This window comes from Hippocampus bargibanti, linkage group LG06, assembly GCF_051943395.1.
Source record: "Hippocampus bargibanti isolate YZ-2025 linkage group LG06, ASM5194339v1, whole genome shotgun sequence".
Lineage (NCBI taxonomy): Eukaryota > Metazoa > Chordata > Actinopteri > Syngnathiformes > Syngnathidae > Hippocampus > Hippocampus bargibanti.
Genome location: NC_142739.1, coordinates 27,460,238 through 27,478,448, shown reverse-complemented (window position 1 = coordinate 27,478,448; position 18,211 = coordinate 27,460,238). Strand labels below are relative to the sequence as shown.

Here is an 18,211-nt window from a genome sequence, read left to right as displayed (position 1 = left end):
GGTATGTCATAAACAGTTGCTATTTCTCAAAAAAAGATGGGAGATTTAATAGAAATTAGAAATGATTTTTGTTTACAAATCATTTCAATAACTTTCTGATCAGCTTTATACTCAACGATCACGGGGCATACTGGAGTTAAACAAAACTAAACTTCTTCAGTTGTGCGCACCAATCAAATTCCTTTATTTTAAAGAACCAGCAATCGCATTGGTCAGTTATTGGCCCGCCTCTATCATGTTGACCGACCAATCATAAGGTTAGCGCCCGGCCATGTTGAATTATCAGTAATTTGAAAGCGAGACAACAAAAGACGTCTTATTATACAACTGCGGAAGATTTATAGAAATGACGACAAAACTACTATCAAATTAGTTGTGTATTATATATCTATATATTACGTTAAAATATTACTCACCCAAGGCTCCATTGGGTGAATACAGCAACTTCAAGGTAGGTTCGTCAACTGAGTCGCTTTAACACTAAAGAGTGAGGCTAGGCTAATAGCATGCTAATCTGAGGTAGTGGAATTCATTCAAAGTTTTGAAATATTTTAAAAGTTAAAAATTCGAGCTGGCTCCCAAAGTATGTTTTACTGGCATGGAAATGACTCGTAAAGGGGTTGTACAAACCGTGTTTGAGTTAATCGTCAATCTTTTGTCTTTCGCCTGAAAAGTCACAGCACAACATCGAAACTTTTAACTAAGTTGCAAAATGGGACGGATAACGTTTCGCTACCTTGCCCGAATATTAAAAACAACACCCAAAAAAGTTCATTTGAGACGTCAATTACAATTCCCATTTTCTGGTGACGTTTGACTGACTGACGACAGGTGACAACGTGTATTTTCCTTGTTGAACTTGCGTGTTTTTTATTAAGTTTTATTTTATTGCAGGTTACCCGGACGAGTCCTAAAACACTCTCTAGAAGTAAAATCCAGCTGGAAAAAAAGTCAAAACAAAACTGAATGGACTTTGTTCATGTAACACTCATCACACATTACAGTCTAGGTCACACCAATAAACTGTGTTGCTATTCCGGCAAAGATAATGAAGAGGACTTTTAGATAAACTCCCTACAAAATAAAAATAAAATGCATGTTAGGTCACATATTTGATTCCAATATTCATATGAATATCAATTTCTCCATTTTTGTGGGAGAGTTATCTTGTAAATATTCACAATTCACATACAGGGCTCTTATTTTCAAGAGACCTGTTGACACATACCTTTTTACCATTTTATTTGGACGTCTGTTTGGACTTGATCAGTAAGAAAAGCAAATCTCTCCCAAAAATCACTTGCACTGCCGAATTTAAAAAAACAAGGAAAACTAAGATGGCTTCCGCCAGAACCGCAAACCCAGCGCAGATGATCGACTTGCTGAAAACGGCAAACAGGCAGATCAGAAGTGGCAAGCCTGCGGGATTCAGTGGCCAGCAGCCCCCAAAAAGAAGCATTGTTCCTCAGAGCAGCGGCGGTATCAAGTAAGATTTGATTTGAAATGTAGTTTCATTTTACAAAACATTTTTTTATCATGTACTTGAAAATATATTTATTTTTATTTTAGGTTCGGGGATGACTGGAAAAAATGCCTGGAACTTCCTCCAAAAGACAACCGAATTAGAACATCGGTAAAGTAACTGGTCCTTGACCACTTCGGGCCAAAAACTGTCAATACATGTTTGTCTTTGCTAACTAAGATTTTGATATACAGTGAGCCCTCGGCATACGAACGCTTTAGCTCATCAACTTTTCACTTTACGAATATTAAATTCGCGAGAATATAATCTTGCCATACAAACGAGTTTTCGGCGGATGAACACCAAACCACATGGTCGAACAGTGCCTCGGTGGCTGGCGGACTAGTTTTTGTCATCCTCTTTCATGGAGGGCAGATGTGGTTTGTTATCGAGTGGAGTACTTTTGCTATTATGGGACCAAAAAAGACCCCACCACTGGCTAGTGTTTAGCCGAAAAGAAATTACGGTTGAGCAGAAGAAGGACATCATCGAAAACCACCATGCGTTTGTGTGACTTAGCGTCCCAGTACCAGTATGCTAAGTCGACCATTGCTACGTGTGGCTAAGGGTTTTTCTGTGTTTTCTCAGCAACGGTCTCAGGCAATAAAAAGGTTGAAAAACTTATTTCGAATTGGATTAAGGAAAAGCAGCTAGCAGGGCACATTGTGAGTGAGGGTATTATTGCCGAGAAAGCATGGCAAATTCACTCGGATATCAAGAGGCAACTACATCAACAACCATCACAAAGGTAAATAAAATGACTTTACTATACAGTGCAGTTTATTTCTTTAATTACAGTCCAATAGCACGTTTATTATACATAAAATAAGGGATATTTTGTGTAGTTTTAAGGCTTATTTAGTAGACAATTATTTTTTTATGGGGACCTGGGAACGGATTATTCTTATTTTTAATGGTTTCCTATGGGAAATTAACATTTGGAAGACACACTTTTCGCCTTACGCACTCTTTCTGGGAACCAATTAAGTTCGTAAGCTGAGGTATCACTGTGGTGTGAACTGCAGATCACAAAGCCGCTGGCAATGTTCAAAATCTTAATAGACGTGCTTTGCCACTCCTAGGACGTCACCTCCACCAAAGGAAATGAATTTGAGGACTATTGCCTCAAGAGGGAGCTGCTCATGGGAATTTTTGAAATGGGATGGGAGAAGCCTTCACCCATACAGGTGTGTTTTTGTTTTGTCGTGGTCTTTAAATTTAAAGGACAATAGACACCATTTTTTGTTTCCTAACTGACATCAGAAAAACGTTTTTTAGCATCTAAAATACCCAAAACACGCAGGCTGATATTTTTAGTCAAATGCAAAACACCAATAAAAATGTGTCTTAAAGTGTCCAAAATCTGAAAAAAATCGAGCTTGGAAGTGGGCAGATTCAGAAAGTCCCGCCCCCCTGTTCGTGACGTCACTATTGGTCACACACTGCCTTGCTCCGGAATCAAAACAATGGCTTCAGAGAGTTCAGATTTGGAGAAGATGCTTTCTTGTTACTCATTCAGTTATGAATATGATACAAATACAGTCAAGTCTCGTTATATCGATATTCTCGGGAGTCAAAAAAAAATTCGATATACTGTCGTACTGTCGATTATATGCGTCCTGGCGCCGAACTGCATTAAAAAGGGGGGGGGGCAATACGTTCCCTCCATGACATCACATAGGGAATCAACTCGAAAGCAAGACTTCCTGAATATTCAGCACGAGTCTTAAAACGTAAAATATAGCTATACGCGGTGGAATCTTAGTAAAATGCACTCAATAAAAGTTATTTGAAGTGATTTTACAAATTATGGACGCAACTTGTCCGGAGGTGTCGGTTGTCCTTTAAAGGAAAGCACGAGTCCTTCATGCGTGTGCTCGCTCATAGGAGGAAAGCATCCCCGTCGCCTTATCCGGACGAGATATTTTGGCCCGTGCCAAAAACGGAACGGGCAAAAGTGGAGCCTACCTCATTCCTCTCCTGGAGAGAATTGATCTCTCCAAAGGTCATATCCAAGGTCAGTCAGTTTTTACTTCCTCATTCACATAATATTGATCGTCTTTTTAAATCAAATTTCCTGACTTGATTTTTGAATGACTAACCGTCTTTTGTCCACGCTGTCATCAACCCTCACATTTTCATTAGCCCTCCCCAATGTGTTTGTCTTGACGCAGCTTTAGTGGTGGTGCCCACGCGAGAGTTGGCCCTTCAGATGAGTCAGATCAGTATTCAGCTCAGCAAGCACCTCGGAGGAGTCAAGGTCATGGCTACCACCGGCGGGACCAACTTGAGGGATGACATCCTGCGCCTCGACGAGACGGGTACGGTCACATCTTTGGGTTAACGCACGAGAGAGGTGCAGATTTTCAAGGGGAAACAAGAAAAAAATGGAAGACGTTATCTTTTAAATTAGAGGTGTCAAAGTCAAGTTTTAAGGCTTATTTAGTTTTATGGGGACCTGGGAACGGATTATTCTCATTTTAATGGTTTCCTATGGGATACTGATGCAATGTAACTTTTCGCCTTACACACACTTTCTGGGAACCAATTAAGTTCGTAAGCCAAGGTATCACTGTATTTAACGGACCATTTTGCTCTCAACAGTGCACGTGGTGATTGCTACACCTGGAAGAATACTGGACCTCATCAAAAAGGGGTTAGCCAAAGTGGATAAAATCCAAATGATGGTGATGGATGAGGTACATTTTAAAAGGATTTCGATTTACGACCATTTTGACTTACGACCGTTTGGTCGGAACGGAACTCGGTCGTAAGTCGGATGTTACCTGTATAATTCCGGATACAAGCGGCCGAAATGAGTTTTCTCTGTAGGGTGTCCAGGCTTTCCCTTAGAGATAAGGTGAGAAGCTCGGTCATCCGAGGTGTTTCTCCTCCACATTGAGAGGATGAAGTGACTCGGGCATCTGATTAGGATGCCTCCTTAGTGAGGTGTTGCGGGCATGCCCCACTGGCAGAAGACCCCGCAACCCGAACTCTGATAAACAGTAGATATTGGATGATTGGATGGATAATTCCTATTGATGATTGGCACTTTCAGGCAGACAAGCTCCTCTCTAAAGATTTTGTGTCCATCGTTGAGGACATCATCAGATTCTTACCAAAGCGCCGTCAGATTTTGCTGTACTCTGCGACGTTCCCCATCAGCGTGCAGACGTTCATGGTATGACCACTTTTAAAAGTTGGGAAAAAAAAACATTTTGTTGAGAGATATTTGTTGTTGTCGTTGTCGATTCCATCCAGAACAAACATCTGCAGAAGCCTTATGAGATCAACCTCATGGAAGAGTTGACCTTGAAAGGCGTCACTCAGTATTACGCGTATGTGACTGAACGGCAGAAGGTCCATTGTCTCAACACGCTCTTTTCCCGGGTGAGGCTTCACTTCCTTTTTTTTTTTTTGCTCAAAGAAACCCCTGACTTGAGTATTTTTTTTTTTTTTTTGCCTGTTGTGTTCCAGCTTCAAATCAACCAGTCCATCATCTTCTGCAACTCCACCCAACGGGTGGAGCTCCTGGCTAAGAAGATCACCCAGCTGGGCTACTCCTGCTTCTACATTCACGCCAAAATGATGCAAGAATACAGGAACCGCGTCTTCCACGACTTTCGGAACGGACTGTGCCGAAACCTGGTGTGCACAGGTGCCAGGGTTTTTGTCATTTTCACTCAAATTGCAGGACCCATAGAATATTGAGTTTTAGGACTGCATCAACATTCAATGCAGCGTTAGAACACGTAGACTATCTTCTTTCATCAGAGGAAAAAAGTTAATTCCTAAGTTATATGGGTCTGGAGTTATCTGAGCTTGAAATGGGGGAGGCTGTAAAAAATACATTAATATAATAATAATCATACATTTCATTTATCAGCGCCTTTCAAAACTCTCAAGGTCACTTCACAGTCACAGGATCCGTTTTTCTGTGGGTGAGCAGCGGCAGCCACACGTGCCAGCGTTCACTCAACCTGAAATAACTCGTGTCGATAGCTTGCTAATAGATATCCAGCTAGCCACATCACCTACGAATTAGATAGCCAGCTAGGTAGCTAATAGATAGTCAGCTAGCCAGATAGCTAATGAACTAGATAGCCAATAGATATCCAGCTAGGTACCCAGCTTGATATCCAGCTAGCTAATTGATAGTGAGCTGGCCATATAGCTAACGAACTAGATAGCCAATAGATAACAAGCTAGGTAGCCAGCTAGATAACCAGCTAGGTAGCCAGCTACTGTAATAGATAGCTAATAGATAGCCAGCAAGCCAGATAGCTAATGAACTAGATAGCCAATAGATATCCAGCTAGGTACCCAGCTTGATATCCAGCTAGCTAATTGATAGTGAGCTGGCCATATAGCTAACGAACTAGATAGCCAATAGATAACAAGCTAGGTAGCCAGCTAGATAACCAGCTAGGTATCCAGCTACTGTAATAGATAGCTAATAGATAGCCAGCAAGCCAGATAGCTAACGAACTAGATAGCCAGTTACCTAGCTATGAAATAAAACCAAATAAAATAACAAACCATAGACTTGTCAATAATAATGTCAATAATAACATATTGGTTTATATGGCGCTTTAACAACAGCTGAAGCTGTAACAAAGCGCTAAAATGGACAAAAGGCAAATGCTGCCCCCTAGTGAAAAGGAAAACAAATGCCAGAGGTCTGACTAGTGCTTTATCAGCACCCCCACAAAAAAAAAACTCCAACAAATTCGGGAATGGCGCTCCATATCACAGTTTTCAATTCCCAAATAAATTCGTGAATGAGAGCAAATGAGTTAACGGGCTTTTTAAATTTAATTACAGTAAAGTCTCGTTGTATCGATATTCAAGGGAGTCCGAAAAAATATCGATATAACCGGGACTATCGATATATCCGAACCTGTTTGCATGTAATTTTCTCCGTGCGTGCATAGAAATAGTATCGATATAACCGAGACTATCGATATATCGATATAACGAGACTTTACTGTAATTGATTTTTGCAGACCTGTTCACGCGCGGAATCGATATCCAGGCAGTCAACGTGGTCATCAACTTTGACTTCCCCAAGAGCGCCGAGACCTACTTGCATCGCATCGGAAGATCAGGTGACCCCGCCACCCCCCCCCATCCCCACGACAAATAAACACACATTTCCCGCCTCCCTCGCACTTGATTGACACACGCGCCATGTTCAAGGGCGTTTTGGTCACCTGGGCTTGGCCATCAACTTGATCACATCGGAGGACCGCCACAATTTGAAGAATATCGAGGACCAGCTGGTCACCGACATTAAGCCCATCCCCGGCAACATCGACAAGAGCCTGTACGTGGCAGAATTTCACTCTGTGCAACACGATGACCACGACGGTGGAACAACTGATGCAGAACTGCCTGAATAAATGTGTGGCAAGTATTTTATTTTACAGTCATACCTCGGTTTACGTACGCTTTGGCTAACGAACTTTTCACCTTACGAACGTTAAATTCGCGATAATATAATCTTGGCATACGAAGTACTTTTCGGGAAACACACGGAGCGCCACAATGAGTAATGTGTCATTCGCGAACGAGCCGGTTCTTGGAGCTCCTGAAACGTGCGCCGGCTTTTATTCTCCCCTCTATTCCCCGCCCCCAGTCTTCGGTTAAAGCCGCACGTGATTGGTCAAGATCCGTGGTAGGGAGGGGACACACGCAGCTGTAAGCGAGGGGGGGGGGTTACAGAAACACACACACACAAAGCTGAAAAAAACAAAAGTCAAATGGTGAGAAAATGGATAGAAAACATAGTGAAATTTGGACTCGTTTCAACTTTGATAGTTCAAAGGCAGAGTGTAGACTGCAAGGTTAAAATATCCCATCAATCAGGCTCCACAAATAACCCGCATAAGCCATCTGTACAATTTGAAGAGAACATACAAGCAAGGGAACCAGCTATTAATGAAGGTTCTAGTGTGTCTGCCTGCATCTGTTGCTCTTGCAATATCATGACTTCTAATATGTACAACCCAGAGCTCCTTGAGACACTTTATGCAAAAAGCTATCCAATTCCATCAAGCCATCAATGACCATCACAAAGGTATTAAAAGGTAAAAAGGTATTTATTATACATAAAATAAGGTATATTGTGTGTGCTTATTTAGTTGAAAATTATGTTTTATGGGGACCTGGGAATTGATTATTCTCATTTTAATGGTTTCCTATGGGAAATAGTGTTTGGAATACACACTTTTCACCTTACACACACTTTCTGGGAACCAATTAAGTTCGTAAGCCAAGGTATCACTGTATTTATTTTTTTGTCATCAAGTAACGACAGCCATTTCAAAATCCACCTCTTTAAAATCGCATTTTCTGTGTCTCTTTATCTCTTGTTTCTATTTATAATTGTATTTTGTTTATTATTGTATCTGTGACTGTAAAGTGTCCTTGAGAGCTTTGAAAGGCGCTTGAAATGTATTATTATTATTATATTTTGTTAATCATTATTTGTAATGCGCATTCTATTTGCTGGGCTGCTCATCTCAAGTACACCAGGTTTGGCATTTTTTTCCCCCCCTTAATAATTGGTAGGGAGATTTCTGGCTCCTATTTTAAAAAGCCATTAAGATATTAGCAATATGTATTTGATCACCCCTCCTAACATGTTTTCATTTCATTCATGTTTTTTTTCCAGGAGGAAAAAAAAAGATGACCTCTGGCATCGCACAACATTGCTGAAGACAAAATGTGAAAAGTTCTGGTTCGCTATTGTTTCAAACATGCCTGTCTTGTCTCTCGTATGCACGTTAATGTTAAACCAAAGTTTTGGGTTGGATCCTGCTGCTAAAAGAATATCACTTGCCATCCTAATGTACTTTTGTTGTTGTTGAAAACTTCAGTTCGACTGTAATGGAGTCGACCATTTTTTCTAAACACACAAACTACTTCAGTCGCCATGTTTACACAAAAACACAACTAACAAGCAGAACGGCCCGGTTCAATTGCACTCGGTTTAACATCTGTAGTTGTTTGTCTTAACAACGGCAGCACCACTCTGTTTATTTGATAAGGTGGAGTAATTTTTGTTTGTTTTTCCCCCTATGAACAACACTTTCAAGTGGAAGCCATTTTATGTTTAGAACTCATTTTTGGGGGCACTGAAAATCAAGACAGGCAAGAACTTCTCTGTAAGATGCTGTTGCCATGGACGTTTGGATGAAGAATAAAAGTAACTTGAGCTTTATGTTCTTGGTTCATTTTTTTGGGGCACACACAAATTAAATCGAATTTTTGAATTTAAACACGCACATAAAAGTAATGTATTCTGCTAGACAACGTTTGCCCACTATTTGCGGATGGTGTCTATGTGGGGGGGTGCTGGGAATCGTAAAAAATCTAAGTAGTAATTGACCATTGAGGGCCCCAAAGAGGACGACTACCTGTTTGGGAGGGGAAACAAATCATTTCATATATTTAAGACCAAACAAAAACAAATTCTAAGTTATTTGTGTTTTAAAAATCGGTAATTCTTCATGTATTTTTGTGTGGGGAATTTTAATGGCGCCTTCCGATTTGTGTCGTAAAAATTCCGTCGTAAAAAAGGACACGCCCTGTTTCGTGCCATCCAGTGTATGTATGTACTTCTAAATTATTTGTCGGTAATCAGTACTGAGTGTATTGAAATCACCCTTAACCTTTACATTGACATTGCTCTCATAAAAAGTGGCGGAAATCAGACGTACCCTTGGAATGTCATTCAGTGGACGATTGAATGAACTCGCTGATTGGTGGATGACCCCATCTTCTGACGTCAGCGCGAGTCGGCTGACCCAGTAGTGATTCTGACCAATAGCCAGAAGCAACTATTCGGCGCAAGCCAATCGTCTGTCGCCGATACCGGAACTGGGTGGATCCAACGACGGACACTGACGCTGCGGTGAACTTTACCGGTGCTGATCGTCCCCCCCCTACCCTGGATCCAATCCTTCATTGTGAGTAAATTAACTGTCAAATTCCATTTTTATGTCCTTAATAAACGCCACAGTCGCTTGTTCAAGCCGGACACAGCTGTAAAGCCGTTGCCGGTATTTGCACGAACCGGGACGATCGGATCTCGTGGCCATCCACATGGCTAGTTAGCTTGCTAGCAAAGCCACGCTAGCTAGCATGCTGCAGCTCGTCTTGAATGAGAAGTTATCGTGCCTTCCAAACCGCGTCCGTCGCAATACTTTGTGGCTTCAACATCCAAAAACTTTCACCGTGTGGATCAGAATAGTTCCGTTTCGCTTGCAAAGCGGAGAACTGAACCCAATCGGGCCTTAACTAAAACATGAACTACTATATTCCTATGCTCGAATGTGCGCTCGTGTTTCTCATTATGCCCTTCGAGTAATCGTCATTGAGAATCGTTTGAATTCCGCTGTGATTAAGCTTTGTGTGCTCACATGGATGAAAAGCTCATTCGAATGCGACGAGTAACAGTAACAATTGAATTACCATTTCACAAGTCATCTTAAACCGAGCTGGGTGACAAACGGTCTAAGACTAAACCGATTATTTTCAGTGTTTAACCGCTCGCCCCCAAAAACGTCGAATAACTAAACCGAACTACCAAATCCTGGTGGTGCATTACCCCCTCGATATTTGCGATTTGGTTGATTATTCATTCAACATGTACACGTAGAAGATATAAAGCCAAAGAAAATCACACATTCAGAAAAGTTTGTGACTTATCCCACCGCTTGTTCTCAATGTGATCCAAATGGCAAATGTACTTCATACAGATAACATCCGAGTTACGACCGGGGTCTGTTCCGACAAAACGGTCGCAAGTCAAACGCTCGTAAATGAAAATGCGTTCAAAATGGCCGACGCGAGGTTTCTACAACACGATAGGATACAATGTCAATCTGTTGTTTTTAAAGAACTTTTCTATTGAATACTATGTCTGCGGCTTACAGTTTAATTATAAATCCTATAACTTTTAGTGTCATTTTTATCATTTTATATTTCGTATTATCGATGTTTATTACTGTGTCGTTCCGCTGACACAAATACGCACGGCTTCCCACGCATACGCACCGACGCCCACCCGCCTCGGCGTCGGTAAACACTTCCCCTTCGTCCTTTAAATGTTGAAAACCCGGTTCTGCCAAACTGCAGTCTTCACCTTTTGGTCCTCAACTGATCGAGCAGGTGGCGAAAAGGTAAAAATTACTCGCCGGGTTTTAATCACCCATCCAATCTCTTCCTTGCAGTCAGTACGATCATCATATTATGGGGAGTGTGCTAGCTGCCGCCTCCCCCACACCCCCTCCGGCTGCCGGAGGGGTACAGGGGGTCCCGGGCTTGGTTGCGGTCCCCCCTGGGTTCACCATGCCTTCCGTATCCTCCGTCCCGCCGCCGTCGTCGGAGCTTCAGATCGTGGACGCGGCGCAGTCTTCGTCGTCGCTTCCCAATCCCGGCACTTATGAGGAGTGTCATCGCAAATGTAAAGGTAAGTAAAAATTACGTGGCCTCGGATTTAGATGGATGGATGGATGTACCGTTATTCGTCTCGTAGTGGATAAATTTACATTACACAGCAGCAAAGTTATGAAAGGACGAGGAAAGGAAAGAAAGAAGTAGAAAAAACAAAATACAGGAGCTGCTGAAAAGGCAAAAATAAAAACTACATCAAAAATAGAAAGACACAGATAGTCATTCATTCTTCAGCACTTGCTGCACCCTCTTTGTGACATGAAGTTCTAGATGAAAGAGCATCACGTTTGGATCAATCGTCTTTTTACGTTGTGGTTTATGATATGGTGACTTGTAGCGTTTTGTTTGTTTGTTTTTTTTTTCTCGGCTCCGTAGAGGTTTTCCCTCTTCAGATGGAAGGCGTGCGCTTAGTCGTGAACAAAGGCTTGAGTAACCACTTCCAGGTCAGCCACACCATCACCCTCAGCACTCTGGGCGACTCGGGCTATCGTTTCGGATCCACGTACGTCGGCAGCAAACAGACGGGACCCACCGAGGTAGGCCGGTGACCCCGACGTGAAACATATTTTTTTCTGAAAAGTCGATTCACAGGATGATATTTGGCAACTTTTCAAGACTTTTTTTTTTTTTATCTACCGAGCTAGCTACCTAGCTGTCTGTTTGCCTGTCTATGTGTATTTAGTTTTAAAAAAGGTGTGTAAAATTTGCCTCTTTCAATGCTTGACATCTCTCAGGTGGTTTTGATTCACGCTTGACTGTGATTTGAAAAGAAGTACAGTGAGACCTCAACTTCCGAACTTAATTGGTTCCCATACAGAGTGTGTAAGGCGAAAAGTGTGTATCTCAAAAAGAAAATTCCCATAGGAAACCATTAAAATGGGAATAATCCGTTCCCGGGTTTCCATAAAATATCCTTTTCAACTAAATAAGCCTTAAAACTACACACAATATACCTTATTCTATGTATAATAAATGTGCTATTGTATTGCAATGAAAGACATACACTGCATTGTATCATAAAGTCACTTTATTTACATTTGTGATGGTCATTTATGGCTTGATGGAATGGCGTTGGAGGTCAAAGGTCAAAGGGAATTGCATGAGGACTGTAATTAAAGAAATAAACTGCGCTGTAAAATAAAGTTTTATTTACCTTTTTGATGGTCGTTGATGGCTTATGGAAGGAGAGTCACCTTCCATAAGGACTGTTGGTGCTGTTCGGTCGTGTGCTTCCGCCGAAGATCACTACGCCAGCCGTGGTGGGTCTGTATTATGAAAATAGTGTTTATTATAAGCTTTAATTTTCATAAATTTGACGTTTGTAAGACGAAAAGTTTGTAAGTTAAGCTGTTTGTAAGTTGAGGTCTCACTGTAATTGTTTTGTTGGAAGAAAGTATCATGGCGTCAATGTTCTAATTTATGAATAATGTCGATCAGAAAGTGTACAATGGGTCCTTTCCTGGTCTTTTTACATTATGTTGCTCACTTGAGCTAGCTGGCTATCTAGCTAGCGATCTAGCTGGCTACCTAGCTAGCGATCTAGCTGGCTACCTAGCTAGCTATTAGTTATCTATTAGCTAGCTAGCTGTCTATTTGTTATCTATTTAACTAACTAGCTGGCTATCTATTAGCTATCTATCTAGTTAGCTATATAGTGATCTATCTATTAGCTAGCTCTCTATCTATCTATCTATTACCTAGCTATCTAGCTAGCTATCTGTTAGCTAGCTCTCTATTAGCTAGCTATCTAGCTCGCTATCTATTAACTGGCTATTAGCTAGCTAGCTTTCTATCTATTTGAGTTAGTCTGGGTTGAGTGAACGCTGCCGCATGTGGCTTCCACTGGTCACCCAAAGAAAAACTGATCCTGTGACTGTAAAGTGACCTGGGGAGTTTTGAAAGGCGCTTATCAGAATCAAAAAATTATAAATGAAATGTATTATGATGATGATGATTATTATTTTAGAAGAAAAATAAGTGATGACAAAGGAGTGCAAAGAACCATTTTGTTGTTTTTTTTTCCCCCTTTTAGTCCTTCCCGGTCATGGTGGGCGACATGGACAACACAGGGAGCCTTAATGCCCAAATTATCCACCAGCTTACCTCCGCCGTCCGTTCCAAAATTGCCCTCCAGGTAATGTTGTTGCACATGTGCTGCATAGCCCTCAATGCCTTTGCTTCATTTTGTGTGTTTATTATTTATGTATTTTTTTCAGACCCAGCAGCACAAATTTGTCAACTGGCAGTGTGACCTGGAGTACCGCGGGGCCGACTTCACCTCCGCCCTGACGCTAGGCAACCCGGATGTTCTCATAGGCTCTGGTATGATATTACCTATGTATTTGCTAGCTATTAGCTATCTATTCGCTAGCTAATCGCTATCTCTTCGCTAGGTATTAGCTAACTATTCACTAGCTATTAGTTATCTATTCACTAGGTATTAGCTATCTATTTGCTAGCTATTAGCTATATATTTGCTAGCCATTGGCTATCTTTTCGCGAGCTATTAGCTATCTATTTGCTAGCTGGATAGCTTTCTATCTGTTTGAGTTACTCCCGGGTTGAGTGAACGCTGGCGCGTGTGGCTGTCGCTGATCACCCACAGGAACTGTGACTGTAAAGTGACCTTGAGAGTTTTGAAAGGCGCTTAGAAATGAAATGTATTATTATTATTATTATTATTATTATTATTATTATGCTGGTATGATAACCCCACCTCCCCCCGCAAACACCTCCTGTCTCCTTCTACTTATTTGGATCTTCATTTTTTTTTTAATTTTTTTTTTCAGGCATTGTCGTGGCCCACTATCTCCAGTCCATCACGTCCGCCCTCGCTCTGGGCGGTGAGCTCGTTTATCACCGTAGACCCGGCGAGGAAGGAACGGTCACGTCACTCCTGGGCAGATACACAGGTAAAATTATATTTTATTATTATTATTTTTTAACTTAATTTATCTCGGCGAAACAGATTACGACCAAATTTAGCATTCACAACAACAAAAAAATAGTGTACACTCACTTATGGCAGTTTATGGGGACAGAAACCTGCGATAAGTGAAAATCCGCTACAGAGTGACGAAATGCATCAATGTTGTCATAAATGTCAATCTTTTTGAAAACATTTCCTATGAAGCGCTTTCTCATACCGGCACGAGTTGCGAAAGTTTGCTTGAAATCAACCCTGTATTGTCTTTGCTTGAGTTTACCTCCATCTAGTGGTAACTGCAACCATTTTGTATTTGTCAATTGTCGTTTTATGACTTTCTCATTTGAATAAAAAAAAGGTGGCTAAAAATCAGTGGTCATCATAGCCAATTTGTTTTTTTTTTGTTTTTTTTGTGTGTGAACGTGATTGCTTTTTGTGTCCAGGTGACAACTACGTGGCCACGTTGACTTTGGGAGGAGCAGGATGTCACGCCACGTATTATCATAAAGCCAACGATCAGGTACGTTTTCGCAATTTTGGAGCTCTAAAGACTTGCACATTTATCTATCAAGCTACATCCCTCGTTACCTACCTAGCTACCTCGCTTGCTAGCTGCCTACCTAGCTACCTCGCTTGCTAGCTATGTAGCTATCTACCTGCATATTTACTTCCCTATCTAGCTAGCTATCTACTTAGCTATCTGCCTACACATTTACTTACCGATCTAGTTAGTTATCTAGCTACCTCGCTAGCTAGATAGGTAGCTAGTTAGTTATCGAGCTACCTATGTAGGTAGCTAGGTAGCTCTTTTGCTAGCTACCTAGCTCGCGAGCTAGCTACCTCGCTTGCTAACTACCTACCTTGCTAGCTAGCTACTACCCCAGCTATCTACCTGCGTGGTGCAGCGCAATTTGTCTTTACTTACAGAGGAACGCCCACGCCAAGGCAGGGATGTTGCGTGGAAACCTAGCTATCTAGTTCGCTATCTAGCTAGCTACCAACCTTGCTTGCTAGCTGCCTCGCTATCTGCCTACATATTTACTTCCCTATCTATCTAGCTAGCTACCTACCTACCTAGCTACCTTGCTAGCTGTTTTATCTATCTAGTTACCTGCCTAGCTACCTTCTTGCTAACTACCTACCTAGCTACCTCGCTAGCTAGCTACTACCCCTGCTATCTACCTGCGTGGTGCAGCGCAATTTGTCTTTACTTACAGAGGAACGCCCACGCCGGGGCAGGGATGTTGCGTGGAAACCTAGCTATCTACCTACATATTTACTTGCCTATCTAGTTAGCTATCTAGCTAGCTACCAACCTTGCTTGCTAGCTACCTCGCTTGCTAACTACCTACCTAGCTACCTCGCTAGCTACTAGCTAGCTACCTACATATTTATTTACCTATCTATCTAGTTATTCATTTCTACTTATTCTTATCAGTTAGTAAGTCCATATATGTATAAAGTTTAGTTATTTGTATATGTTAGTATACATGTACTTAGCTTATGTACTTAGTATACAAACCTTAAAGGACAACCGACGTCTCCGGACAAGTTGTGTCCATAATTTGTAAAATGGCTTCAAATGACTTCTACTGAGCGTATTTTACAAAGATTCCACCGCATATAGCTATATTTTACATTTTAAGACTCGTGCTGAATATTCCGGAAGTCTTGTTTTTGAGTTGGTGACGAGTCCGTATGTGACGTCACTGAAGGAACACCCCTGACTGAAAAAAGGGACATATTGTAGCAGTCCTTCCATCACTTATGTAGCACCAAAAAGAGGCAGAAGAGGGCGACAAAGCTCCGTGTAAAGAATTAATCAGCCTGTGGAAACGGGCCGATTGAATATTTAAGACTACACAAATGAAAAACTGAACTCGAAGAAAAGAACAAGATTTAACCCAACAACTAGTAAATGTACAAACAGTAAATGTAATCAAGCGTGGTTAAATGTGAAAATGTAGAATACAATACTTCAACATTTGCTAAATAATTGCTCTTCGTTGAAACTAGCAAAGTGATTGCTAAAAGTAACGTTTGTTTGTTTGTTTGCCGCCACAGTTGCAGGTGGGCGTGGAGTTTGAAGCTAGCATGCGGATGAGGGAGACCACCACGTCTTTAGCTTACCAGCTGGACGTGCCCAAAGCCAACCTGCTCTTCAAAGGTAGGCGCCATCGTCACGCTCTCACAGAATTTACGGGGACCTCCATCTCACGTTTTCTCTTTTCATTGTCTCGCTCCTCTGTCTGTCTTTCACTCGACAGGCTCAGTGGACAGCAACTGGGTGGTGGGCGCCACGCTGGAGAAGAAACTGCCTCCCCTGCCGCTCACCATGGCGCTGGGAGCCTTCCTCAACCACCGCAAGAACAAGTTTCAATGCGGCTTCAGCGTCATCATCGGTTAAGAATGGGCCAGGGTGGCCGGAGACGGGACCGGATCCGGTGCCGTCGGCCCCCTTACCCCCCCCCCCCCATACCAGGACCCAGCTGGCGGGCTTCGGCTCGGTCGGTCGCAGATGAACTAACACACACCCGCACGAACCCGGATGAGTTTTCCCGCCAACATTACATTCAGAGACGCTGTTTTACTTTTGTTATTCCTGGGGGGGGGGGGGGGGGGGGGACGCCACAGACAGAGACCACCAGGCCGCACCTGCGTGGTGCATCGCAATTTGTCTTTACTTGCAGAGGAACGCCCACGCCAGGGCAAGGATGTTGCGTGGAAATCAAACCAAGTCTGTGTGTGGACGTAATATATGGTTGTGTGTTATGGACACAAATAAATGTCGATGCCCGAGGGCAGTTCTTTTAAAAGATAAAAATTCAAATTTTGACAGGAAAATCGTTGGTCATGGTAATTCGGTCAGGGTAATTCAGTCAACGACCATATAAGACCTTTTTTGCAAAAAAAAACCGACCATGTATAGTAAGGCGTTTTTAGCTGACAAAAAACGACCATGTATAGTAAGGCGTTTTAGTGCAAAAAACGACCATGTATAGTAAGGCGTTTTTAGCTGACAAAAAACGACCATGTATAGTAAGGCGTTTTTAACCGACGAAACGACCATGTATAGTAAGGCGTTTTTAGCCGAAAAAACGACTATGTATAGTAAGGCGTTTTTAGCCCAAAAAACGACCATGTATAGTAAGGCGTTTTTAGCCGATAAAAACGACCATGTATAGTAAGGCGTTTTTAACCGACAAAACGACCATGTATAGTAAGGCGTTTTTAGCCGAAAAAACGACTATGTATAGTAAGGCGTTTTTAGCCCAAAAAACGACCATGTATAGTAAGGCGTTTTAGTGCAAAAAACGACCATGTATAGTAAGGCGTTTTAGCCCAAAAGACGACCATGTATAGTAAGGCGTTTTTAGCCGAAAAAAACGACCATGTATAGTAAGGCGTTTTAGCGCAAAAAACGACCATGTATAGTAAGGCGTTTTTAGCCCAAAAAACGACCATGTATAGTAAGGCGTTTTTAGCCCAAAAAACGACCATGTATAGTAAGGCGTTTTTAACCGACGAAACGACCATGTATAGTAAGGCGTTTTTAGCCGAAAAAAACGACCATGTATAGTAAGGCGTTTTTAACCAAAGAAACGACCATGTATAGCAAGGCGTTTTTAGCCGAAAAAAACGACCATGTATAGTAAGGCGTTTTTAGCCGAACAAACGACCATGTATAGCAAGGCGTTTTTAGCCGAAAAAACGACCATGTATAGTAAGGCGTTTTTAGCCCAAAAAACGACCATGTATAGTAAGGCGTTTTTAGCCCAAAAAACGACCATGTATAGTAAGGCGTTTTTAACCGAAGAAACAACCATGTATAGTAAGGCGTTTTTAGCGGAAAAAAACGACCATGTATAGTAAGGCGTTTTTAGCCCAAAAAACGACCATGTATAGTAAGGCATTTTTAGCCCAAAAAACGACCATGTATAGTAAGGCGTTTTTAGCCGAAAAAAACGACCATGTATAGTAAGACGTTTTTAGCCTAAAAAACGACCATGTATAGTAAGGCGTTTTTAGCCCAAAAAACGACCATGTATAGTAAGGCGTTTTTAGCCGATAAAAACGACCATGTATAGTAAGGCGTTTTTAACCAAAGAAACGACCATGTATAGTAAGGCGTTTTTAGCCCAAAAAACGACCATGTATAGTAAGGTGTTTTTAACCAAAGAAACGACCATGTATAGTAAGGCGTTTTTAGCCCAAAAAACGACCATGTATAGTAAGGCGTTTTTAGCCCAAAAAACGACCATGTATAGTAAGGCGTTTTTAGCGGAAAAAAACGACCATGT

General features: G+C 41.7%; 2 protein-coding genes across 4 annotated transcripts; both read left to right on the top strand.

Annotated features, from left to right (window-relative positions):
• Positions 1-271: 271 nt before the first annotated feature.
• Positions 272-8,747, top strand: ddx61 (DEAD (Asp-Glu-Ala-Asp) box helicase 61). 2 transcript variants are annotated; one of them, XM_088998213.1, is made up of 13 exons: positions 272-451; positions 895-1,486; positions 1,570-1,633; positions 2,605-2,709; positions 3,410-3,539; positions 3,697-3,843; positions 4,127-4,221; positions 4,581-4,703; positions 4,784-4,912; positions 5,000-5,180; positions 6,529-6,630; positions 6,722-6,926; positions 8,199-8,747. In XM_088998213.1, exons 2-12 carry the CDS (start codon positions 1,338-1,340, stop codon positions 6,922-6,924), a joined length of 1,428 nt encoding a protein of 475 aa, XP_088854339.1. In that variant the 5' UTR covers positions 272-451; positions 895-1,337; the 3' UTR covers positions 6,925-6,926; positions 8,199-8,747. The 2 variants fall into 2 exon arrangements, with proteins under 2 accessions (XP_088854339.1, XP_088854338.1); XM_088998212.1 differs by having other exon boundaries at positions 6,722-6,931.
• A 614-nt stretch (positions 8,748-9,361) lies between these two features.
• tomm40 (translocase of outer mitochondrial membrane 40 homolog (yeast)) lies at positions 9,362-16,433 on the top strand. Of its 2 annotated transcripts, XM_088999347.1 has the most exons (9): positions 9,362-9,495; positions 10,762-11,000; positions 11,360-11,520; positions 13,017-13,118; positions 13,201-13,306; positions 13,774-13,896; positions 14,354-14,430; positions 15,975-16,077; positions 16,178-16,433. In XM_088999347.1, exons 2-9 carry the CDS (start codon positions 10,781-10,783, stop codon positions 16,315-16,317), a joined length of 1,032 nt encoding a protein of 343 aa, XP_088855473.1. In that variant the 5' UTR covers positions 9,362-9,495; positions 10,762-10,780; the 3' UTR covers positions 16,318-16,433. The 2 variants fall into 2 exon arrangements, with proteins under 2 accessions (XP_088855473.1, XP_088855474.1); XM_088999348.1 differs by lacking the exon at positions 9,362-9,495 and having other exon boundaries at positions 10,749-11,000.
• Positions 16,434-18,211: the final 1,778 nt, after the last annotated feature.

Coding starts and splice junctions, on each gene's coding strand:
- ddx61 (XM_088998213.1), top strand. CDS start 1,338: ATGGCTTCCGCCAGAACCGCAAACCCAGCGCAGATGATCGACTTGCTG. Junction 3,540..3,696: donor CTCCAAAGGTCATATCCAAG/GTCAGTCAGTTT, acceptor GTCTTGACGCAG/CTTTAGTGGTGGTGCCCACG. Junction 3,844..4,126: donor CCTGCGCCTCGACGAGACGG/GTACGGTCACAT, acceptor TGCTCTCAACAG/TGCACGTGGTGATTGCTACA.
- tomm40 (XM_088999347.1), top strand. CDS start 10,781: ATGGGGAGTGTGCTAGCTGCCGCCTCCCCCACACCCCCTCCGGCTGCC. Junction 11,001..11,359: donor GTGTCATCGCAAATGTAAAG/GTAAGTAAAAAT, acceptor TCGGCTCCGTAG/AGGTTTTCCCTCTTCAGATG. Junction 13,119..13,200: donor GTTCCAAAATTGCCCTCCAG/GTAATGTTGTTG, acceptor TATTTTTTTCAG/ACCCAGCAGCACAAATTTGT.